Source organism: Notolepis coatsorum (assembly GCF_963971535.1).
Source record: "Notolepis coatsorum genome assembly, chromosome: 2".
Lineage (NCBI taxonomy): Eukaryota > Metazoa > Chordata > Actinopteri > Aulopiformes > Paralepididae > Notolepis > Notolepis coatsorum.
In genome coordinates, this window is record NC_140166.1 from 70193813 (window position 1) to 70220130 (window position 26318).

General features: G+C 40.4%; 1 protein-coding gene across 1 annotated transcript; it reads left to right on the forward strand.

The window, feature by feature from the left end:
• Positions 1 to 2913: 2913 nt before the first annotated feature.
• LOC311246667 (myosin heavy chain, fast skeletal muscle-like) lies at positions 2914 to 24029 on the forward strand (the record flags this gene model as incomplete). Its single annotated transcript, XM_084336842.1, has 40 exons — positions 2914 to 2962; positions 3479 to 3697; positions 3788 to 3931; positions 4024 to 4180; positions 4269 to 4296; positions 4394 to 4502; positions 4606 to 4698; positions 4786 to 4849; positions 4930 to 5028; positions 5152 to 5255; positions 5780 to 5918; positions 9062 to 9180; positions 9381 to 9530; positions 9637 to 9807; positions 9902 to 10202; positions 10423 to 10493; positions 10588 to 10675; positions 10791 to 10908; positions 10988 to 11111; positions 15779 to 15915; positions 16009 to 16264; positions 16372 to 16614; positions 16703 to 16879; positions 17826 to 17971; positions 18083 to 18173; positions 19286 to 19675; positions 19762 to 19888; positions 19971 to 20089; positions 20185 to 20381; positions 20474 to 20657; positions 20749 to 20914; positions 21030 to 21154; positions 21293 to 21601; positions 22280 to 22483; positions 22589 to 22714; positions 23071 to 23241; positions 23351 to 23455; positions 23577 to 23672; positions 23773 to 23904; positions 24009 to 24029. The coding sequence occupies exons 2-40, from the start codon at positions 3491 to 3493 to the stop codon at positions 24027 to 24029; spliced, it is 5808 nt and encodes a 1935-aa protein (XP_084192968.1). The 5' UTR covers positions 2914 to 2962; positions 3479 to 3490.
• Between the last annotated feature and the right edge of the window lie 2289 nt (positions 24030 to 26318).

Here is a 26318-nt window from a genome sequence, read left to right on the forward strand (position 1 = left end):
GAAGTGTACTGCTTTTAACTCTACACCCAGACTCCCCTTAAAAGGCAAGTCTTCATGATTGGCTTGGCTGAGAGTAGTCTGTGAATAGGAAAAGTAAAACTAAATCAAGTACACACATTCCTCACTTGATTAAAAACAAGCTGTAAACACTAGTTCTCTGAATATAGAATTCTACAAAAATGATTTACTACTAAAGTATGAAATGAAAAGTAAAAGCACATGTTCACTTTGTCTCCAGGAATGTTTGCTATTCTTGATTTGAAGTGAATCATTTTAATTAATGACCCAACCCTGTGTTTATTATGAAAACTTCTTATTTAAAATTGAATCAATGCAGGTGTTTGATAATTATAGTGGAGAGAGAACTGTGTTATTTTCTTTGAAATATAGCAGAATAATATTTCCCTAATGTGTAATTACTCTGGTAAAGTACCGAAATAATCTACAGAAGTATAAAGATTACGTACCTTATCACTTTTCAAGGATAAATCTACCGAATTAAGTCAGCCATTTAAACACGGAAGGTCGGACAAAGACGGTTGTAATAATATTGTAAATCATCCAAAAGCAGTAGGGCTTCATGCACTAATCGTGGTTATGCAAACAGACATATTCTGTTTACTCTATTTGAACTCAATACATAACTAAACAAGCTTGGGTTTTACTATTTTGAAATACTAACCTCATTAATGAATATGACATGAAACTAATCACAAAATAAAACACGCTGATGAAATGAAATAAAGTAGTAATGGAAATCTTCCCAGATTATAAATACATGCAACATTACACCCACTGGGAAGAAGTTAGACACCCGCAGTAATATATTTTAATGACTCTGATCATTGCCAAGAATTGCACTACCCACTCCTGTTATGGTTGCAATGTTGTTAGCACCCTGGGTTTATTAATAGAGTTGTATGTCAATGTGATTGAGATGCTATATTATATGTTATTATATATTAGGATATATTATATCTTAATATGTGAAACAATTATTGAACCTTATTATGAAAACACACGTTATCTTGTTGATTGTAATATTTTGTAATTGTATTAACTATTAATGCAGCATTAAATCCACTGAATGCAAAAATTAAACATGTTGTATATGAATAAATGAAAATGAAATACCCAAAAAGAATCAATATGGTATAAAGGCACATGATCTAGCACCACAGTAGTGGGTGGTGATAAAAAAAGCAAATATAAATCAAAAACCATTTGACCTTTTTGAGGAGATGCCCACATTTAGTTTTTGCTTGGCTTGCAGAGTCAGCTCTATATAAGACAGTTGAGAGAGAGATGGCGGTAGTGGAGTGGAGTTCTGTTCCAGCTGGCAGGTAAGTGACACAGATGCTTCAGCTGCCATTCACAGTGAAGGAATTGCATGGGAGATGTTTCAGTGCTATACATGTTGACTGATGAAATTAATTTCATCACAATATTTGTCTTTGTTTTAAATGTATAATGGCATTTTCCAGTATAATGTTTTCCAGTACAAATTACTATGTGACATAACATATTTGTATGTCTTTAACTTTTAATAAAATTGTCAGGGTGCTATTTCATTCAAAATGGTCTATATTATTAAAAAAAATTAAATACTATGCAAGGAACACATTTTTAACTAAAACTAAACTAAACATAATTAACTAAAACATGCAGTATTTTGTATGTACACAGTAAATATATTATGTAGGGGAGAACGGGGGACGTTGTCACACTTTTTACTCTAGTGTGAATTGCTCATAATCAAAACATCTTTCAATAGTTATTCCTACATTAAATTGAAGCTTAAGATGTTGGCTTGAAATGTGTATCCCTCTCATTTTCCAACGTATTGTAACAAAGAGTTAATCATCTATCAAAGACACTCTGACACATTGTGACAACTAACCCCATCATGGGGATGGTTGTCACACACTATGGGGTTGGTTGTCACCATGTGTTTTAAAACTTTTAATGGGGAAATCTTAAAAAGAAGACAAGATTTAGATTTCAGATAATGATTGAAGAAGTGCGTCTTTAGTCGACGGCGAAAGATTGGATGGGTTTCGGCTGTCCTAACTGGGGTGGGTAGTTCATTCCACCATTGTGGGGCAAGGACTGAGAATAGACAAGAAGGCAGAACTAAATTTTAAAGTTTAATTGCATTGACAAGTTGACAAATACATAACTTAATGCATTTTAATGAACATAAACAGGAAACGCATCTTTAGGCCATCCTATATAACAAAATAAGAACACAATAAATCGGCCTAACAATAATAGCCTACACAACATGTGACAACCAACCCCAAATAAAATGTGACGACCAACCCCAACTGGAATGTCTTGATAGCATCAAGGCTAACAGCCATCTAACAACTAGTTAGCTAGCTAACAACAATCTAAACTATAGCTATCCCATCACACCTTTCAAGGGTAATAATTGTTTCATTATAAACCAATTGTGTAAAAGCCTATAGAAGAAAAATACTGAGGAGTGGAATATTTACAAATGGACATGAAAAACACAAAAAGTCCTCTCACCTCAAATTCAGCTGTTTCACTCCAAATATGACAATGTAGGTGAACTCTGACCCCAATTCTGGACATTTAAATACCAAAGTATGGGAGACAGGATCCTCTGGTGGTGAAATATAATGAATGTGACAACCTACCCGTGTGACAACGTCCCCCGTTCTCCCCTATGTATCATGAAAGACGGTATTGTAAAAATCCATACCTTTGACGGTATACCTTCATATTTGGTATACCTCCCATCCTTCAAATAATTGTTCTTTGGGGAAATAATATTGGGGATGTGTCCATAATTCAGTGTGATCAAATTTAAATTAATATACTGGGGGAAAAAACATATAACTCAAGTAATAACGGAATAACATTAATACATGATTATTCTCTCAAGCAGGGTTCTACATTGTGAAAAGTTCTTCTGTGATCGGGTAGCAACAAGGTAAGAACAGAACATCCTACAACCTGCCATTATTTCTCCAATAGTCTTCTGCAATCTTTACCCCAGTGGTGGTTCAGAGTGAATTTAGTTTTGTTTCCACATCCATAAGTTGGTCCTTGTGTAGGTTGTGAACTTAAAAATTGTCTTTCAGTAATATGCTACAATAGAAAACAAGACTAACATTTATTTTTGTTATATGGGAGATGTGGCTGATATACCAATACACTGCATGCAATATAGTTATCTCTTGTGCCAAAAAACTGGCGTCATGATAGACATCCAATGTACTGCAACCTTTTAGTCGGTTCAAACTAAAATGAACAAGGACACAAAGTATCAAAGATGCAAAGAATGGTGACATTAATAGGTATACTTCAATGTATTCATGAATGAATCTAAATATATATACACATAAGATAGGAGAAAACATGGTATCTTTTTGTCAGTCAAATATAAAAGCAGCATGTTTGTTAGTTTTAATCTTAATGTACTAATTATGTTTTTGTCTGTTGACAGGAAGCCGCCACCATGAGTACAGACGCGGAGATGGCCATTTATGGCAAGGCCGCCATTTATCTTCGTAAGCCAGAGGCAGAGAGGCTTGGTGCTCAGACCGCACCATTTGATGCTAAGGCCGCTGCTTACGTGGCTGATAAGGAGGAGCTGTACCTCAAATGTACCATCCTGAAGAAAGACGGTGCCAAAGTCACTGTCAAAGTGCATGACACTCAGGAGGTAAAGTAGGATGAAGTGTTTCATACAGAATTCAAAGCAATACAACTTGCAGATGAGTTGGTAAACTGACATTGTGTTTCTGTATTTCAGGAGAAAACCGTTAAGGAAGATGATGTTCACCCTATGAACCCTCCCAAGTATGACAAAATTGAGGACATGGCCATGATGACCCATCTCAATGAAGCCTCTGTGTTGTATAACCTCAAAGAGCGTTATGCCGCATGGATGATCTACGTAAGATATTCTCAAATATGAGTAAAAGGTGCAATATTGATTAATGAACCTTAAGATAACTTACTGTAAATGGAATGTCTATTCCCCTTCAGACCTACTCTGGGCTGTTCTGTGCCACTGTGAACCCCTACAAGTGGCTCCCAGTGTACGATGCGGAAGTTGTAAATGCCTACAGAGGCAAGAAGCGTATGGAGGCCCCACCCCACATCTTCTCTGTCTCTGACAACGCCTTTCAGTTCATGCTTACTGGTATGTCCTGGTCATGAAAATCCTATGAATTATTATTTTTGGTTTGGTTAAACAGATAATAAATATGTATTTTCTTTACCTTTCACAGATAGGGAGAACCAGTCTGTTCTTATCACGTAGGTTTCTCATCTATTGTTCATCAAAAATATCAATATAATCAAAATGATTGAAATTAGTTTGTGAGTTTCTCTTAATTCAATTATCTATACACAGTGGAGAATCTGGTGCCGGAAAGACTGTGAACACCAAGCGTGTCATCCAGTACTTTGCCACAATCGCAGTGGGTCCTGGTGGAGAGAAGAAGAAAGAATCAAAGATTCAGGTAAAATACTGAGAGAATATACTGAAAATGGAAACCACAGACATTTGAACAAAGAGTGGACATTTACTGATATGATTGTTAAAATGTGAAAATGTAATTATAGGGGTCACTGGAGGATCAGATCATTGCAGCCAATCCCTTGCTGGAGAGTTATGGTAACGCAAAGACCGTCAGGAATGACAACTCCTCTCGCTTTGTAAGTTGAATATTTTCTTTTCTATCAAATATCACTTGGGCATTACTTGGTTACACAATAATAACACTGTTGTGGTCTTCTGAAAAGGGTAAATTCATCAGAATCCACTTCCTCCCAACTGGCAAACTGTCCAGTGCTGATATTGAAACATGTAAGTATAACATTCACATACAAAATTAAACAAGTGACATTATTAGTAGGCTAGATATTTATTATGACCAAACCTCATAGATCTGCTGGAGAAGTCCAGAGTGAGCTTCCAGCTTCCAGATGAGAGAGGCTACCACATCTTCTACCAGATGATGACCAACCACAAGCCTGAGCTGATTGGTGAGCTGAATAACTGATTAACCGATAACTGATATAACTAATATTAATTGTCAACAACAATGGTCCATAATCATTTGACGGAAGCAGATCCAGTATAACTTATTTGTTGTGTTTCCACACCAGAAATGACTCTCATCACCAGCAACCCCTATGACTTCCCCATGTGCAGTCAGGGTCATATCACTGTGGCCAGCATTGATGACAAAGCGGAGTTGGATGCCACTGATGTGAGTGATGTGTAGTAATCTACCTACAGATGTTCCAACTTATTATATTATTTTGTATGTTTAAATGTTAATTTAAGAATAATTACATTAGGCTACATATGCACTTTCTCAAATTGCCATAAGATGGTAAATGACTTAGAATTAACCTGACCCGTCAGATGGTTTGTTACACAGAAGAACCATCTGGGAAGTATAGTTAACATGAATTTTCAAGATGAAAAGCAAGTCAATACATTGCATTAAAGCAAAACAGCAATGATCGCTTATCCACTTATCCAAAACATTTTAATTAAAAAACCTAGTTGGCCTGAAGGAAGCACTATGGAGCTCAAATTTAGAAGGCCTTCAATTCAACACCAAAATTCTAATTACAGAGAAATGTAGCTGACATATCCAGCTTTCCTTGCTCTACAAGTGTGCCTTTAACCCACTAGTCCACAATAAAGCTCTTGGTCACTTGTCTGCATGTGGCTGACATTCTTATATATTTTTTCTTTTACTTATTTCAACTTCTTTTCATACAGGATGCTATTGACGTTCTGGGCTTCACTGGTGAAGAGAAGAATTATATCTGGAAGCTGACTGGTGCTGTGCTTCACCATGGCAACATGAAGTTCAAGCAAAAGCAGCGTGAGGAGCAGGCTGAGCCTGATGGCACAGAGGGTGAGTATTAAAACATAGGTTCACTATTTTTCAAACCAGCCCTTATGTTGCTTTCCATCATTTATAATCATGCATCGCAAAATCTCACTGATAGATTTAGTGTTGAGAAACATATCCCTCCACTGCAGCTTCTCTGTGGACTTAATTCAGTCTCAGTCTAATAGGGAGGTGTAGTGGTTACGTCATTTTCGTTTTTTCCTGTTAATGTATTTCCCCATTGCCCATTTCTAAAACGGTTCATTTAAAACAAATAAAGCATGGACATTGGCATGGTGTACCTTTCTGTGCGTATTCATCCACAATCTATAGCTCAACATGAACATATTCGCAAATTAATCGTAAAGGTAGCAAAATAACAACGTTTATGTTTTCGTTCGCTGGGAAACTACACTGCTATTTGGCGCTGCTGACTGACGTCACCACAGCGTAGACGCCTGGCTTTAGTCGCAGACCTAGGATCAGATTTCCCTTACATTCTTAACAATTCGTACAATGGGAAAATAACTGACCCTGAATCTGTGGCTAGTATCTCTCTGGTGATCATAACCATTTATCAGATGAAGCCAACCACCATTTCTAAAAGCAACAACCACGTTATCATTATTTGTATTCACTGCATATTAAATCACTGTAAATACTAATGTAAATCATTGTTTCGTTGTACATATTGTGTATAGTCTATAACGTTATTGTTTTTACGGCGGGCTCTACATGCCCCAATTTAAAATGGTTATCTCCTCTTTGTATACTTTTGTCCTCACAAACAAAGTATTCTGCCAGGGAACTTATAGACACGACAGTAGTAGGCCTAGTTATAAGGTTTTTGAGCTTGTAACGTTCACGCTAGTTAGCTATCGTGGTATCAGACGGCCGTGACATGTAGCTAGCTAGCTTGCTAGCCGGCATGATGTGTGCAGTCGGTGCACAGGTCTGAGAAGAGGACCTGCACATTTTACTCTGTCCCGAAATGCCTCTACATGCCCCGATTTTAAATGGTTAACGACAGTAGACATTGCTAACGTCTAGTACGTTTAGCGAGGTAACGTTAACGTTAGCTAGCTAGCTAGCTTGGTATCAGCTGGCCGTGACGTGGATTAGGCGACAGCACTGAACAGGCTGCTTAGTGAACAACAGGCTGCCTACTGGTAAATGTAGTTCTTTTTTTACGACAAATTAAAAACCTTATAACTACCTTTATTTCAACCAAAAATGCTTAAACAATAATGTTAGTGGTAGAAGGGAACTCATTTTGTGCAAAAATGCAAGCTTGTCAATTTCCATGCGGCACAATTGTTACAATAGTGAATAGCCGATAATCCATTTTCCCAATGATAAATCCCTATACGGGTGGAACAACCAGTGACGTCAGACTACACCTCCCTATTGGGCTTTACTTTTATAGTTTAGACCTTCAAAAACCATGATAAATCTACTTTTTGAACTCACAGTAATAGTATATGTTTACAGTAAATGTTTGACTGAAACACAAACCATGCTTTCTATCAGGTTATATTGACTTTATATTGTAAATATGTTCCCTTGGCTACATCCATGCAAGAAGCAAACATTGTGCTCCTACATTTTTCTCCCCCAAGAGGAAAAACTATAGTTTAATCAAAAGAAGGAAAAATCTACAAATGTTTTATAATTAGCCGTAACTCCAATGGAATACATACATATTACAAGAGACAAGATACAAAATCACAGTCTGTTAAGTCGAGGGAAAGTGTTCAGCCTGGTCATGATGAATGGGTTGGGTTCAGATTGGGCAATTATTGGAGGATGCTGCTTACACCTCAAAAATGTACATTCACAATCCATTGTGGTAATTTTTTTTTAAAAATTCTAAAATAACATGATCGTTTGAGCAAGTATAATGCAGAATTTTTGCAAGAAAACATTTTCAGTGATACAATCCTGACTTTCACACAGGCACATTTGCCTTGGGCTCTGTTTTTGTTCAAGTATTATATTCCATCTTTGCTATGCTAGTGTGACTCTATGGCATCATGCTGTCTCTTTGCTATGCTGAACCCTAGGTATTATGCTATCCAGGCACATGCACACATAGAGGCCAATGGGTGCTCGAGCACCTGCCCTTTTGAGCCTCTTAAAAAAGTGCCCTTACATTTTTTTTTTTTTTTTTCATTTTTTTTTCATCGTTGCGCATATAGACTGCCCTTCAAACTGAAAAATGTCAGGATAGAATCAAAATATTAGGTAAAGAGAGAGAGATGCCCCGTATTCCATTGCAGTTTGCACAGCCTCCTCAGCGTGCCTCTCTGTGGACCTATATATTGTATGCATACTGTAGCGTGGGTGGTGATGATGATGATGATGATGATAGAAACCGCTGTGGCGCATACAGTTGAATGCTGGTATTATACTCACTGAGGGACACGAAGAAGTGAAGTCCGATGGGATTTGGGAATCTCAAATACAAATCGGGATTGGAATAAAAAATGCATTTATATTAAACAATAAAGAATATACAGCATTTCTTGGGGTTTGTAGGGTAAGCACTTATTCCCTCCCCCCTGAACATTTATGGAGATGTATGGGTCTTTTAAGTCAGTGATAAAGGTGTCTTTCAAGGATAAGTGAGCTCCTGCACTGATTATTATAGTTCAATATTCAATATTTGATCACCAAAACCCCCCAAAAAGCATAAAAAGGGGACTCCTGCCCAAAAAGGACACCCAAAACATAGGCTTGGTTGCGCGCTTGGTTAGAACACACACAGGTATACTGCCCTTTTCAGCCGTTGAGCACCTGCCCCTCTAAAGTCCTGTGCACGTCCCTGATGCTATCTATTTGCTATGCTAGTGTACCTCTATGGCAGTACGCTGTCTCTTTACTATGCTAGTGAAACTCTATGGCATTATGCTGTCTCTTTGCTATGTTAGTGTAACTCTATGACATTATTTTGTCTCTTTGCTATGCTAGTGTGACTATGGCATTATGCTGTCTATTTGCTATGCTAGTGTGACTAGTCTATGGCATTATGCTGTCTCTTTGCTATGCTAGTGTAACTCTATGGCATTATGCTGTCTCTTTGCTATGCTAGTGTGACACTATGGCATGAATCGTGAATCCAATATTCCTGGATATTTCTCCTGAATGCGTTTTATACACATTTTCAGAGGCTGACAAAATCGCCTACCTTTTGGGCCTGAACTCTGCTGACATGCTGAAGGGTCTGTGCTACCCCAAAGTGAAGGTCGGAAACGAGTATGTCACCAAGGGACAGACTGTGCCTCAGGTGAGCAAGATACATTACATCCTTCCCCTTCTATGTATTTCACACACAGGTCACAGCAATTATGTTGCTTCACATTTTCCTGTATACACTATTTCCAAAGTAACATTTTGGAGAGTGTGTGCAAGTGGCAGACTGACAGCATTGGAGTGCTAATGTATGTAGATACATGCATTTTAATTCAATCAAATACATTTCTTCAGGTCTATAACTCTGTTATGGCCCTGGCCAAGTCCATCTATGAGAGGATGTTCTTGTGGATGGTCATCCGTATCAACCAGCAGCTGGACACCAAGATGCCAAGATCGTCTTACATTGGTGTGCTGGACATTGCTGGGTTTGAGATCTTTGATGTAAGTATGCAATTATAGCAATCTATAGACTGCCTAATTTCATGGAATGACATTTCCTCAAGTAATGTAGGAGATTAGGCTAATATATATTTCCCCCAACTGACAGTACAACAGCATGGAGCAGCTTTGCATCAACTTCACCAATGAGAAACTGCAACAGTTCTTCAACCACACCATGTTTGTCCTGGAGCAAGAGGAGTACAAGAAGGAGGGTATTATCTGGGAGTTCATTGACTTCGGCATGGACTTGGCTGCCTGCATTGAGCTCATTGAGAAGGTACACCATAACGTTGTGACTTATTGAAATATTCCTTAGAATGCCACAAGGTGTGTCTAAATTATCTGTATATCTTTTTTCCACTCTTATAAAGCCCATGGGCATCTTCTCCATCCTTGAAGAGGAGTGCATGTTCCCCAAGGCTTCTGACTCTAGCTTCAAAAACAAGCTGTTTGACCAACATCTTGGCAAGAACATAGCATTTGAGAAACCAAAACCAAAAAAGGGCAAGCCTGAGGCCCACTTCTCCATGGTCCACTATGCTGGAACTGTGGATTACAACGTCACTGGATGGCTGGAAAAGAACAAGGATCCACTGAACGATTCGGTGATGCAGCTTTACCAGAAGTCTACCGTTAAACTGCTGCCTGTACTGTATCCTGCTGCAGTTGAAGGTACGTCATTATGAGAAATATACTTTTAAGTGTGATTATTAAGATTTGTACTTTGGTCTAAGAGACAATTATCTCAACTTCTAAGTATCCTCTGTGTCATACTAATTGTATTTTCAATGCTATCAATTAAATTACATTGTCCAACAAAAATGTCCAGCATAATTCCATTTAGATAATAATGTTGAATCTATAAACTGATGATGTATTATCAAATTATTAGAGACTGGTGGTGCAAAGAAGGGAGGCAAGAAGAAGGGTGGCTCCATGCAGACCGTGTCCTCCCAGTTCAGGGTAAGATCTAACAACAACACTTGTTGACTTTTTGGAATTAAATACAAATAATTGCTTTTCATGAATAATATTTGGTTTTGATATGTATCTACAGGAGAACTTGGGCAAGCTGATGACCAACTTGAGGGCCACCCATCCTCACTTTGTGCGTTGCCTGATTCCCAATGAGTCAAAGACTCCAGGTACACTAACAGTTAACATGATGTCTTATTATGATGTGCTTTAGTGATTTAGTGTAGTGGAGTGGTAATGAGTCATTACATTGTCGTAATAATCGTGAAAAAATCTTCTCTGTAGGTCTGATGCAGAACTTCCTGGTTATCCACCAGCTGAGGTGTAATGGTGTACTGGAGGGTATCAGAATCTGCAGAAAGGGATTCCCTAGCAGAATTATCTATGCTGACTTCAAGCAGAGGTATCCATTAACTCTCAACAAATTTTGAAACTTACAACTACCTAAGTGCTGAACATGACCATGAACTCTTTCACAAAAGGTACAAAATACTGAATGCCAGTGCCTGCCCTGAAGGTCAGTTCATGGACAACAAGAAGGCCTCTGAGAAGCTGCTTGGTTCAATTGATGTGGAACACGAAGATTACAAGTTTGGGCACACCAAGGTAAAGAAAATACTAAATGTTGATTGACTTAATTGAATATGACGGTCTGAGAGAAGTCTCAATACTGACTGTATGGAGGGTGTCCAGTATAACCTAATAACCAGATAATTACATATAATTTATTTTCTTAACATACCAAACGAGTCGTTGTATTTACCTGCTGAATCCATTTAGACTAAGATATTTCTGAGTCGGGTACTGCCCTAGTAAATGGACTGCAATTATACTGGAGAATTTACCCCCTTGATTCATTTGGGTTGGTGTGAACACTGGAATCGAACTTGGGTGCAAACAACCACATCCTGGTCCACCTGTTTGAGGTGGTCTCAGTCTGCTTCCAAGGAAACCCTGGAGTGGTTTGTTTGATGCGTGAAAGCAATCTGAAAAATATACCTGAAAACTGAACATTTAATAAGCTGATTGGACAGTTTTCCATTTATTTCCAAATATACTGTACACTTTTTCATCATCTAAAATCACAATGCTATTATTTCCACTGTGAGGTCAAAATAGCCACATAATGTTGTGATACTAAACAAACCGTGCATACATCATTCATATCACAGTAGTGTGTGTATAAGTAATCACCAAAAAAAAATTTGTCATAGGAAAGAAACAGTTGTGATTGACAAAATGGCAAAATGGCTGTATTTATATAGCGCTTTTATCAAAAGCGCTTTACAATTTGTTCCTCACATTTTACCCATTCACTCACACATTCACACACTGATGGCGGAGGCAACCATGCACGGTGCCAACCTGCTCATCGGGAGCAATTATAGGGTTAAGCGTCTATAGCTCAAGGACACTTCGACACCCTGGCCTGGGAGGAGTGGGAATTGAACCGGGAACCTCCAAAAGACTGCTCTACCTCCTGAACCACTGTCGCCCCCACGACAATGTATGAGGTGCCGATTGGGAAACAAGTCTGTCGAATACAAGACACCACCTATCCAGTTATCCTGCGCGACCCAGTTGGTCCACGCGCGCCGCCTAGTTGGTGCGCCGATTGGGACAAAAGCCTGTCGAATACAAGACACCGCCTATCCAGTTGGACCGCGCGCGATACCCAGTTTTGGTCTGCCAGAGAGGACCAAATGGCCCGCGAGAGAGGCCCAGATGGGTCCGCGCAAGGCCAGATTAAGAATTCAGAGGCCTCTGGGCCAGACTCTTGTGGAGGCCCCCACACACACACACACACGTGCACGCACGCACAGTGGCGTTTTTATAAAACATTGGTGGGGAGGGCGGCTACGTGGTGCAGTGGGCAAGGCGCTCACCACGAATACTGGAGATGCTGGGTTCGCCTGTTCGAGCCCAGTGCTCCACATTGCTTTCAGTTTAGCTGGTCGTCCGTACTAATACACATTGGCAGTATTAGGGGGTGGGAAACTGATGGGTAGGGATCGGGCATTGTGGACAGCGACTCCTACAGGTCGGTTGGTGCGCCTGCGCAGTAGAATCAGGAAGCGATGGGGGCGGCGCCCCTCCAAAGCGCAGACCCCTGACGCTGAAGGATCGCGCCGTGCAGGTGAAAAAGATGCGACTGCTGTTACCTCGAGTATCGGAGGGGACTCGTGCTATGTATGACTTAGTCCACATTGCAGCCGGCTTGTGGGAGGCAAGAAACAGCGTTCGAGACAGGGGAGGGTTGAATTGGATGATACGAAATTGGGATGGGAGAAAAATTGAAAATGGGAGAAAAAGTGGATAAAAAAAAATAAAAAAACATTGTTGTGGCAGCCACTAACCAAGGCTACATACCAGGCAAACAACAGTAATCAAAATGACAGTAATCGTTGTTCACAAATTTCGCACCACATATCAGGCATAGGCTACAGGTAAGCCTGCATTGTTAGTCGTGAAAGCAAATTAATTTGTCCACGCTGAATTAAACCCTCTATTTTCCTCAGACTTTCCTTTTTTTGGATTTATCCATGGTTAGCTTACTGGGGGGTCGGAAACTCAAGATTAGTCACTTGCAGACGGCAGGGAGAGGCACAGGGTGTGATGTACTGTATATTTTAGTTGATGAAATATTTTTGTTGACTAAATATTTTAGTTGATGAAATATTTTTTCATTTCGATCTTCAAAATAATAATAATAATAAAAAAAAATGTAAAAACAAAAAACAAAAAAAAAATGTGGATGCCCCTCGTCACTAGAGGCCCACGGGCCGCTGGGTCCGCGGGCCACCCAGCGGACCAAAACTGGGCCAAAACGTATTTAAAAGAATAAAGTGGTGTACTCCTGAATTTCCCCAAGGGGGCTTATCTTATCCTTCACTTCCACAATCAGATCAGTCAGCATTTGCGCATGTTATATGATTCTTTCCCACCTTCCCACACAGACAGAATGTCGGGAATGGCTAGAAGAATAGAAGTTGATAGAATTCTTAACAACGGACCAAAAGGCACTAGAGAACACTTAAATGCACACCCTTAATGAAGCAAACTATAATAATTTATAATAATAATAATAATAATAATAATAATAATAATAATAATAATAATAATAATAATAATAATAATAATAATAATAATAATAATAATAATACACTGTTTGTATAGCACCTTTCATACAAGAATTGCAGCTCAAAGTGCTTCACAGCAGTACAAAAAGACAGGCATAAAATGAGCACAACATTGGCAGATCAAGAGCAATGCATAAAGTGCAGACATAAAGCATAAAATAGATAGCAGTAAAATAGACAAAGTCAAGGTAAGACATAGAACATTAAATCACATCGTTTTTCATATTAGGATCTAAGATCTAGGGTTAACTCGCCGAACGTTGAGCGCCAGGACCCCCGAAAACCAGAGTATAGTCGGGTTTTCATCGTTGTTTCTTTTATTCGATATTTCCATTCATAAAGACATGCCGGCAGCCTGTGTTATCACTGGGGATGGGTCTGGGATCTCAAAAGTCCAATACCGCCGCCTAACACCTTGCGACCGCTATTGCACTCCATTTGAAACGATGTGGCTTGGTGTCTGTCATGACACCAAATGATGACACCAGACCACCCTGAAACTACACTCATATTCACAACGGTATAAAACGGAAATGTATGGATGGAAAAATGATCTGTTTTTTGTATCTTGACCGGAAGAAACTCAATGACAATCGACTATATTATTAGATCCATAGCTATAATATATAATATAGCTTTAGGCCTGCAAACACAACCACGTTATCCCCATGTTAAAATGCGCTGGCCTTTCAACAGTAACAGTAAACAGCGCCATCTGGCGCTGAAAGTGTTAATATGCGTCTTTGTTTACGGTTTGATTATCACTGATACAAATTAAAATAGTGCAGTGCAATAAAATAGTTAGTAAAATAGAATAAAATAATGCAATAGTGCATTGCAATAAAATAGTTATCATCGTATTTTTTCGGGAGGCCGGTAAGGAGTGCATTACAGTAGTCGAGTCGGCTTGAGATAAAGGCATGGATCTGGTTTTCAGCGTCCTTTTGATTTATAAATGGCCGTACTTTAGCTATGTTTCTAAGGTGGAAGAATTATGTTTTTGTCAACTTGTTGATTGTGATTTAAAGCTTAGGTCTGAGTCTACCATAACACCAAGACTTAACTCACTCAAATACAGTTAGCAGCTGGATAGACTACAGATGGAAATTAGCTTCTGCTAAATCTGGTGCAAACATATTTTCATGTAACAATGATTAATTGTCAAAAAAAAATTTAAAATATAATTTTTTTTTAATAGATTCGGGGCTTTTCAGAAAACATTCTGGGCTTGAGCCCAAGTAGCCACCCCCTAGCCCCGCCCTGAAGCGGCTGGGTGGCGTAACGGAGATTGCGCTCGTCACCAATGCAAGAGACTCCGGTCTCGAATCCCGATGTCAGCATTGCCTGCGGCTTGGGCCAGTCGTCATACTATCTCAATTGACAGAGTTAGAGGGTGGAAGTCGATGGGTGGGGATTTGGACGTTGTGGACAGCGACTTCTACAGGTCGGTTGGGTGACGCCTGTACAGCAGAGACAGGAAGTAGCGGGGGCAGCGTGAGCTTCCCACGCGTTACTCCTCGCCACTGAGAGTCCGCGCTGTTCAGGTGAAAAGATGCAACAGCTGCCTCCTCGTGTACCGGAGGGGAGGGGAGGCGTAGTCTAGCAACGTTCAAGACAGGGGAGGGGCGAATTGGTCATACGAAATTCGGATGGGAGAAAAATAAAAAAATAAGGAGAAAAAGTGGATAAAAAAAAAAGAAAAGAGGGTGAAGAAGGCTGGGAAAGATCAATTGGAAAACAAAGTAGCTCAGAACTGTGCATGATCTGTGCAAACCAAATTAATTCATTAGCACTCAAAATGATGTCCAATGTTTGTTTTTTAATTGGCAATATGAATATGAAACAAAAGCAAAATAATACAAGCTGCCAAAAGAATAAAAATTTCACTTTTGATTCAGACAATTTCAAACAAACGTGTATGTGTGATTCAAAATGATTTTGACATTGTTGGAGATTAATATGAAGTGAATGGTATCTAGTAGGTAGGGAAATGAATCACATGATAACTGTTTCAGTGATAATGTCATCTATGATAAAGCCATGCCTGAGTTTAAAAAAAAATAAATGCTGGCATTATCCCATAAAATAAAAACCAACAAAGTCATATAAGAATATGTCATTCATCTTATTCAGGTGTTCTTCAAAGCTGGTCTGCTGGGTGTCCTTGAGGAGATGAGAGATGAGAAGCTGGCTAGTCTGGTCAAAATGACTCAGTCTCTTTGCCGTGGTTTCCTCATGAGGAGGGAGTTTGTGAAGATGATGGCGAGAAGGCATGTTGAAAACAGCCACATTCTAAATACATTGTTATGTTAAAAAACATGCTAAAATGAATTTTGAATTGAACAGCAACTCTTTTTTCACAGGGAAGCTATTTATTCCATCCAATACAACGTCCGCTCATTCATGAATGTCAAACACTGGCCATGGATGAAGGTTTACTACAAGATCAAGCCTCTTCTACAGACTGCTGAGACTGAGAAGGAGCTGGCTAACATGAAGGAGAACTATGAGAAGATGAAGACAGACCTGGCCACTGCTCTGGCTAAGAAGAAGGAGCTGGAGATGAAGATGGTGTCTATTCTCCAAGAGAAGAATGATCTGTCGCTGCTAGCGGCATCTGTAAGTAGACTTCATTTGTCTAGAAACTGTTGATATATGTAAATGATAAACTGTCTCTCTGTTTTTGTCATATAGAGAATAATATTATCATTATTATTGTTCCCTAGGAATCAGATAATCTGTCAGATGCTGAGGAGAGATGTGAGGGACTTATCAAGAGTAAAATCCAGCTTGAGGCCAAACTCAAAGAGACAACTGAGAGACTGGAAGATGAGGAGGAAATGAATGGTGAGCTGACTGCCAAGAAGAGGAAACTGGAGGATGAATGCTCTGAGCTCAAGAAGGACATTGATGACCTGGAGCTCACCTTGGCCAAAGTGGAGAAGGAGAAACATGCCACTGAGAACAAGGTTCATAAGTATTTTCTCTGGCTAAATTATCAAACGATAACAAGATGATCATTCATTTATGATAACATGATTTGTATTCCTTATTCAGGTGAAGAACCTGTCTGAGGAGATGGCCGCTCAGGATGAGAGCGTTGCTAAGCTGACAAAGGAGAAGAAAGCCCTCCAAGAGGCACATCAGCAGACTCTTGATGACCTGCAGGCAGAGGAAGACAAAGTCAACACTCTGACCAAGGCCAAGACCAAGCTTGAGCAGCAAGTGGATGATGTGAGTTATGAGTTCTATAAAAATGTTGAAGAAAACAAACAGGCAATTTTAGATGAGCTGTGACCAATTTGTCATCAGGAAATTTTACATTTACAGTTTATTGCTGCCTGGGAATGCTTTAACCTGAACACGAGATCCATTATCTTTATGCAATTATGTAATTGGCGGACCAGTGTTGTAGACTAATGATACATGTAGCTGGATATATGTACAAAGTCCCATGTCGAATGGACTCTGCAGTGTACAATTTATTGCTTTTCAACGTTGAACATTAGCGCCACCATCTGGGTTATTGGTGTGATATTTAGAGTGAGAAATTGCCACATCAAAATCTTTGTGGCAAATTGAATGTCTCTATTATATGATTTTTGTGAATATCACCATCATGTGACTGATTCACACAAACCTTTGGACATCTCTTTACTATCATGGAGCAAGCATGTGTGTCAAGTGTGGTGTCACTTCCTGTTTACAGTGCCTTTTTCCAAATTCGATTAGGAGTAGCCATCATACAGAAAGACCTAGAAACTTTCAGGAATACACATTTCAAGAAGCTGTGCTCTTGATGCCACACAGCAAGCGTTGTGAGAATCAGGTGAATAGTCAGGCTTGGAGGAGTGGTGGAAAGATTCTAAATGGCAGAAAATGCAATATGGCAGACATGGGTCATCCTACTGGTGAAGTTGTAGAAAAGGGATAGCTTGGATGAGCACAAAGTCTAGTGTCAATCAGATTTACGGTGTTTATCTTTGAATGTTTGGCAACGATCTGATCAACTGGCATGAAATGTGATGTGTTGTGTTGACACACCAATATCTATCATTATGTTTTGGCAAACTATTTATTAACATTTTGGGATGGTTCAACCGATAGACAAACGTATACTAGCTGCTTGGTTGCATCTAAAAATCCTATTGTTGACCAATTTCTAAACTTAAATTCACAGCTTGAAGGTTCTTTGGAGCAAGAGAAGAAGCTCCGCATGGACCTTGAGAGAACCAAGAGGAAGCTTGAAGGTGACCTGAAACTGGCTCAAGAATCCGTCATGGATCTGGAGAATGACAAGCAGCAGTCTGACGAGAAGATCAAGAAGTAATATAGATTGGGTTTCACTTATATACTGTACTGCATATTTTCTCATGCATGACATAATATACTGTGTGAAGATGAGGTAACTACTGTTTTTTCTTATGAATCTTATAGGAAGGACTTTGAAACTGCCCAGCTGCTTAGCAAGATTGAGGATGAGCAGTCCCTGGGTGCTCAGCTTCAGAAGAAGATCAAGGAGCTGCAGGTGAGTACCATTATATTTGACCTCTTTCGTACAACATATTCGCCAAACATTCGCCAAACATTAGATTCTGATTGGCTGAGAGTATGGCATTTATTCATTGAATCCACCAAAGTAGTGCCATAGTTTCGGTTCTAAATCAATTCCGAAATTTACAACACAACTGATTACTATTGATTTTCAATTGTAATTTACTTTACCCTTGCAATGACACTCAGTAGCGAGAGAGAGCCACAATCTGAGGCTATAGCCAAGATACAAGATTTATTATTGCCAGTGTTGGTACTAATCATTTTGTTATGATGTGGCAGCTATGTCCCAGCCCAAAACCACCAAGGCAACATGTGTAGTTGTTTGCTGGAACATTAAGTAAGGGATAGAGGACATTGTCGCAAAATAATTGACCGACACAGAGTTTAAAATACAGAGCCGCCTCGAGTATAGCTATACATTATCCCGCTTATTACATGGCTAACTTACTAACAATATACCTAATTAATTTTACATCAACTCGCAACACTGGTTCTGGCTCCGCCCATCGCTCCGCCCTGTCATCGCCGGCAGCCGGCAGTGTCTGATTGCACTGATGTCAATGGGCTTGATTGCGAACAGCTGCGCACAGCGGTCATTATTGTTCCACAGAGGTCCGTTATCGGGTAATATCGGACCTCTGACGCGCGCTATTGACCAATCACAAGCAAGCATTTCGGCGAATGTGAAAACGCCATGTAATAACAGTAAATAATGATTCCATTGCATAGGAATCTAATGTTTGTGAATAATTGTGTTCCATGCATTAGTTAGATATTCAGGTATTGCCAGGAAAACAGAGATATCACTAGCTAAATGATTTTATTTTCAAAAGTTAAAAAGTCCATATTTTCCACGTTTTGTGGAAATTGTATTATTTGATCGTAAGCGGTTGTATGAAAAATGTACTTGGGCCCAGGAGTTACAATTTAAATGCCCTTTGTGCAGAGTGTAATGTGTGACACCTCTGTGTTGTGACATTAAAGAGTGCTACACCTGGCTGCTCCTTCATTTTCCTTCAATGAACCTATTGTCAAACTTATGAATTGCAATCACTCATCATATGAATTTTAAATCATTTAAAGGCCCGTATTGAAGAGCTGGAGGAGGAGATTGAGGCTGAACGTGCTGCTCGTGCCAAGGTTGAGAAGCAGAGAGCTGACCTCTCCAGGGAACTGGAGGAGATCAGTGAGAGGCTTGAGGAGGCTGGTGGAGCCACTGCTTCTCAGATTGAGATGAACAAGAAGCGCGAGGCTGAGTTCCAGAAGCTGCGTCGTGACCTTGAGGAGTCCACCCTGCAGCATGAAGCCACCGCATCTGCTCTCCGCAAGAAGCAGGCTGACAGTGTTGCAGAGCTGGGAGAGCAGATCGACAACCTCCAGCGTGTCAAGCAGAAGCTGGAGAAGGAGAAGAGTGAATACAAGATGGAGATTGATGACCTCTCCAGCAACATGGAAGCTGTTGCTAAGGCCAAGGTATACTAATCTACACAGTACATATACATTCATGTGTAGAACACATGTCTGAAAAAATTACACAACCCATTCAATGTGATTAACAGGGAAATCTTGAGAAGATGAGTCGCACCCTTGAGGACCAACTTAGTGAACTGAAGGCCAAAAGCGACGAGAATGTGCGCCAGATAAATGATATCGGCGGTCAGAGAGCAAGACTTCTAACTGAGAATGGTGAGTTTTTTTTTTTTTTTTTACTCTAGCATTTTCTTTTTTTACTCTAACGTATCTAAAATAAATCAAATTTCAAAATCAGGTGAGTTTGGTCGTCAGCTTGAGGAGAAAGAAGCCCTTGTCTCCCAGCTGACCAGAGGCAAGCAGGCCTTCACTCAGCAGATTGATGAGCTGAAGAGGCAGGTTGAGGAGGAGGTTAAGGTGAGCAGAATCTTCTCAAAAAGGTATGACAGATCTTTTTCTTTGAATTATTATTGTCTCTAATTAAATTGTACTTATTTCAATAACCTTTTTAGGCTAAGAATGCCCTTGCCCATGGTGTTCAATCAGCCCGCCATGACTGTGACCTTCTGAGGGAGCAGTTTGAGGAGGAGCAGGAGGCCAAGGCTGAGCTGCAGCGTGGCATGTCCAAGGCCAACAGTGAGGTGGCCCAGTGGAGGGCCAAGTATGAAACTGATGCTGTCCAGCGCACAGAGGAGCTTGAGGAGGCAAAGTAAGTCAATGTTGTTATTTTTTACTGTACATCTCAACAAACATAGTTAATTACATTTCATAACATTGTTACATTTAATAATTGTTCACCAGGAAAAAGCTGGCCCAGCGCCTTCAAGAGGCTGAGGAGCAGATTGAGGCTGTGAACTCCAAGTGTGCCTCTCTGGAGAAGACCAAACAGAGACTCCAGGGTGAGGTGGAGGACCTCATGATTGATGTGGAGAGGGCCAATGGTCTGGCTGCCAACCTTGACAAGAAGCAGAGGAACTTTGACAAGGTACATTGATATTCATGACTTTAACTAAGGACATGTATTGAGAATTTTTGCCTCCAAATACTAGGTTACATTTCTCTAAATGACTTGGCAGGTCCTGGCTGAGTGGAAGCAGAAGTTCGAGGAGGGCCAGGCAGAGCTGGAGGGAGCTCAGAAAGAGGCTCGTTCTCTCAGCACTGAGGTGTTCAAGATTAAGAACTCCTATGAGGAGGCCCTGGACCAGCTGGAGACCCTGAAGCGCGAGAACAAGAACCTGCAGCGTGAGTCCGTTAAGAAAAAGAACTGTTACTTAATACCATGATAGATGTAGATGAACACACTAGCTAGGAAAGCTGCAATGTAGTGTTTCTAATCCCTGTTTTGTGGCATCTACAGAGGAGATATCAGACCTGACTGAACAGATTGGTGAGACTGGAAAGAACATCCATGAGCTGGAGAAGGCCAAGAAGACAGTGGAAACTGAGAAATCAGAGATGCAGACAGCCCTTGAGGAAGCTGAGGTAAATATTATAATTATCTACATTATAATGTTATTTTGTTTGTACATTTTGTTTTTACAGTTAATCAAATAATGTATATATATATTTCCATTACATTCGAAAGTGAACCAGGACTATATATTGGATGTATATTTTTAGGGAACTCTGGAACATGAAGAGTCCAAGATTCTGCGTGTCCAGCTGGAGCTCAACCAGATTAAGGGTGAGGTTGACAGGAAGCTGGCAGAGAAGGATGAGGAGATGGAGCAGATCAAGAGGAACAGCCAGAGGGTGATTGACTCCATGCAGGGTACTCTGGACTCTGAGGTCAGGGGCAGGAATGATGCCCTGAGAATCAAGAAGAAGATGGAAGGAGACCTGAATGAGATGGAGATCCAGCTGAGTCATGCCAACCGCCAGGCTGCTGAGGCCCAGAAGTCACTGAGGAATGTTCAGGGACAGCTCAAGGTACTGCATGAGGAACCTTTGTATTACGCTGTCACAGTATTGTCCTCTATATGCTAATTAATCAGTGATTAATTGTGATTAAAGTGACGCTGCGATCATTACAAAAGCATGTTTTATGATGGGTTCGGTAAACTAGACGTTACCTTTGTCAGTCTCCACTCTTACTCCAAGTGTCTTGAATCACAACAGGATCGATACATATAACGTTAGGTGGTCCTCATCCATTGTCTTCTTCTAGTCTGCTCGGGCCAGACTATACCACAGAGCCGAATAGGTTTCCTCTATAGTTTGACTATAGTATTTTTATGATTTACCAGAAGTGCTGAGTCCAACATAGTCTGGTGGAAATGCAACTTATCACCCATAATCATCATCCATATAATCTGTTTTGTCTTAGAAAAAAAAGAAAAGGAACAAAAAACGAGATATCTCAATTTTTGGCGCTCAACCGCTGGCTCTCAGAAACAAGATATCTCGTGATTGGCGCTCAATGATTTAATTGCTGTTTACATTTATTTTTGTATTACTGTTGATGTCCACCACTTGCATGAGATATTGTAAATTAAGCTCCAATTCCACGGCTGCCTGAAGCTGAAAAGCATGTATGGCCTACCCTTAATTGTAGCCACATTCTGACCTTTTGTGATAATTTCAGTCACCTATGTCTTTTAACATTAGGATGCCCAACTGCACCTTGATGATGCTCTCAGAGCACAGGAAGACCTGAAGGAGCAGGCTTCCATGGTTGACCGTAGAAATGGACTCATGGTGGCTGAGATCGAGGAGCTGAGAGCTGGTCTGGAGCAGACAGAAAGAGGCCGCAAAGTGGCTGAGCAGGAACTGGTGGACGCCAGTGAGCGTGTTGGACTGCTGCACTCTCAGGTAAACAAACAACATTATCTGATAATTTGTTTTTAGGAATGTGTTTCTTTGGGTTATGTGTGAGCCATCCTTGAAACTCTTATCTGTATAATGTTTTTCTTTTAGAACACCAGCCTTCTGAACACCAAGAAGAAGATTGAGACTGACCTGGTCCAAGTCCAGGGTGAAGTAGATGACAGTGTTCAGGAAGCCAGGAATGCAGAGGAGAAGGCCAAGAAGGCCATCACTGATGTGGGTTTACATTTCATATGAGTTTCTTTATGGCCAAGAAGGCCATCACTGATTTGATTTGAAATCTTTATTTCGAACATCTAAATAAATACAAACAATATAGAATTAAAACAAATAATTGATCTCAAGAAATTAAATAAAAAAATAAATAAAAATTAAACAAAAGCAAAACATAACTCAATTTACATGTTCGAAAACATGAAACATGAAACTGATGTGGGTTTACATTTCATATGATAGTTTCTTTATGGCCAAGAAGGTAATCACTGATGATTTGGTTTCTTCATGTAATTTCAGTCAACAATGTAACATTTTCTCATGACATTTCTAGTGAATACAAATTATTTATCTTATAGGCTGCCATGATGGCTGAGGAGCTGAAGAAGGAGCAGGACACCAGCTCTCACCTGGAGAGGATGAAGAAGAACCTGGAGGTCACAGTCAAGGACCTGCAGCACCGCCTGGATGAGGCTGAGAATCTGGCCATGAAGGGGGGCAAGAAGCAGCTCCAGAAACTGGAGTCCAGGGTAAGATAAAATAATAGCCACATGTCAAGATATATATTGTTGAACTAATGTAGTCATCTGTACAATTACAGAGAAACGTGGAATCTTAATATTTTATCCAATTCTGAAGGTGCGTGAGCTGGAAGGAGAGGTTGAGGCTGAGCAGAGACGTGGAGTAGATGCTGTTAAAGGTGTCCGCAAATACGAGAGGAGAGTGAAGGAACTCACCTACCAGGTATGTCATGTTCACATTCATGACAACTTGGTCATCATTAGTGTTTCTTTTGACTGAAGGAAAATATTGAACGATTGCTAACTCATTTAGCTGATTCATTTTAATTCCTTGCTTCCATTAGACTGAGGAGGACAAGAAGAATGTTGCCAGGCTGCAGGATCTGGTCGACAAGCTGCAGCTCAAGGTTAAGACCTACAAGAGGACGGCTGAGGAAGCGGTACGTTGTTTTAAGTCAAAATGCTCTACTTGTCTTTCTTCATGCTTTTCATTCTACTCTTAGTATTCCTAAGTAATACTGATCTATGAAACTTCCACAGGAGGAGCAGGCCAATGGTCACCTGTCCAAGTGCAGGAAGGTTCAGAATGAGCTGGAGGAGGCTGAGGAGCGTGCTGACATTGCTGAGACCCAGGTCAACAAGCTGAGAGCTAAGACCCGTGACTCTGGCAAGGTAAATGTGAATATGTTATCTGTGAACATTCATACAGTGGATTTTAAGTATGATAAGACTCAACCTTCCATTGGATATTGTCTCAATATTTTTATCTTTTACAGGGAAAAGAAGCTGCTGAATAAGCCTCCAATCTGGACAATTGAAAACATGTTATATATTGTACAGTAATATGACAACATTATCTACTGTATTTCAATAAATGTCACTTCAAAATCATTTTGTTTATCCTTTGTTTCATTACCATGTCCAACCAGTGTTAATTTCGTCAGCTATTTAACATTTTTGTTTTAGTCTTAGTCATGTGTCAAATGCTCTTTTTCGTTTTCATCATATTTAGTCACCTTCATTTATTTTTCGTTTAGTGCGTTTTAGTCTGAGCATTTTAGTCTTCGTTTAGTCTTGATTTGTCTTTTTTGTTTAGTCTCGCCACTCAGTTACAGCCTCATAAATTGGAGTGAGCAAAAAAAGCTAACGTTAGTACTAGCTGGTTAGACTTATGTAAGCTTTTTAATGTGTTATATTGTGGTGGATCAACATAATCTACAGTAGCGATCCGTCATGCAGTACTGTAGGGAAGAAAGAGGAGAGAACAGGATCGATACATATAACGTTAGGTGGCCCTCATCCATTGTCTTCTTCTTCTAGTCTGCTCGGGCCAGACTATACCACAGAGCCGAATAGGTTTCCTCTATAGTTTGACTATAGTATTTTTATGATTTACCAGAAGTGCTGAGTCCAACATAGTCTGGTGGAAACGCACCTTATCACCCATAATCATCATCCATATAATCCATTTTGTCTTCTTCATAATATCTAGCTAGTTCGATCTAGGCGATCGCCATTGTCGAACGGTAGATTGCTGTAGTTTGCTCAGTGCTGCCATGCCACTGCTGGGAGATCCCTAGTGATTTGGTTGTGCTCAGCCCATGCAGTTCATAAGGTAGGCGATACGGCCACCTGTCTGGATTCAATCGTCATTGCAGGTCCCAGCCACACTTACAAAGGCCGATGCGAGTGTTTAGAATAAGAAAATAGAACAAAAGGAAAAAGGAAACAAGATATCTCATGATTGGCGCTCAATGAGGTAATTGCTGTTTACATTTATTTTTGTATTACTGTTGATGTCCCCCACTTGCATGAGATATTGTAAATTAAGCTCCAATTCCACGGCTGCCTGAAGCTGAAAAGCATGTATGGCATACCCTTATTTGTAGCCACATTCTGACCTTTTGTGATCATTTCAGTCACCTATGTCTTTTAACATTAGGATGCCCAACTGCACCTAGATGTACATAAAATCCATGAAAATGTTCAGCACCGAAACAGCCCTCCTGAGAGTTCTTAATGATCTCATTTTAGCTGCCGATTCTGGAAATCCCGCCATTCTCGTGCTTTTAGACCTCACAGCCGCCTTAGACACTATAGACCACACTGACCTACTGCCGCGGCTGGAAAAATATGTTGGCATCACAGGCGTCGCCCTAAGCTGGTTCAAGTCCTACCTGACTGGCCGGAGCTTCTCAGTCCAGCTTGGAGAATTCTTCTCTTCAGCGGCCCCTCTTACCTGTGGTGCCCCAGGGGTCGATACTGGGCCCCATCCTTTTTTTATTATATATGTTGCCCTTAGGCTCAATCATTGCGAAGCACAACATGTCCTTCCACTGCTTTGCCGACGATGTGCAGATCTATTTACCCCTACAAGCAAAAGGCACGGTTACATTACAGCCACTGTTAGATTGCCTGGCTGACATAAAAATATGGATGAGTGCATATCAACTTAAATGAGCGCAAAACAGATAATTTAATTTAGTAATGATTCGGCTGACCCTACTGCCAATGCCCTAGGCCCTATGGGCTCAAATATCCGCTCCTCTGTCAGAAACCTTGGAGTAATCTCAGACATTTTTTATTTGCAACTGGTACAAAATGCGGCTGCCCATCATCTTTCTGGTACCAGGAAACGTGACAACAATATCACCGGTTCTGGCTTCACTCCACTGGCTCCCCGTCCGTTTCCGTATCGATTTAAAACTTTTACTATGACTGTTTTTAAAGCACTACACGGGCTGGCTCCACTGTACTTAGCTGAGCTCCTGCATCACCACACCCCATCCAGAGCCCTAAGGTCTGCTGACCAGCTGCTGCTGGATGTGCCTAGGACCATGCAGGCTCAAAACTAGGGGAGATCGAGCCTTCACTGCTGCTGCCCCCCAGCTCTGGAACAGCCTCCACAAAATGCGCTGCGTCGCAACACGGCCAACCCGGGTTCGATTCCTGGACCCGGCTTTCTTTGCCGAATGTCTTCTCCTGCTCTGTCTCCCATTCCTCCTCTCTCTCTCTCTACCGGACTGTCCGGTAGTAAAAACCCAATAAAAAGAATCTACAAAAACATAACTTGTCCGAAAGGACAA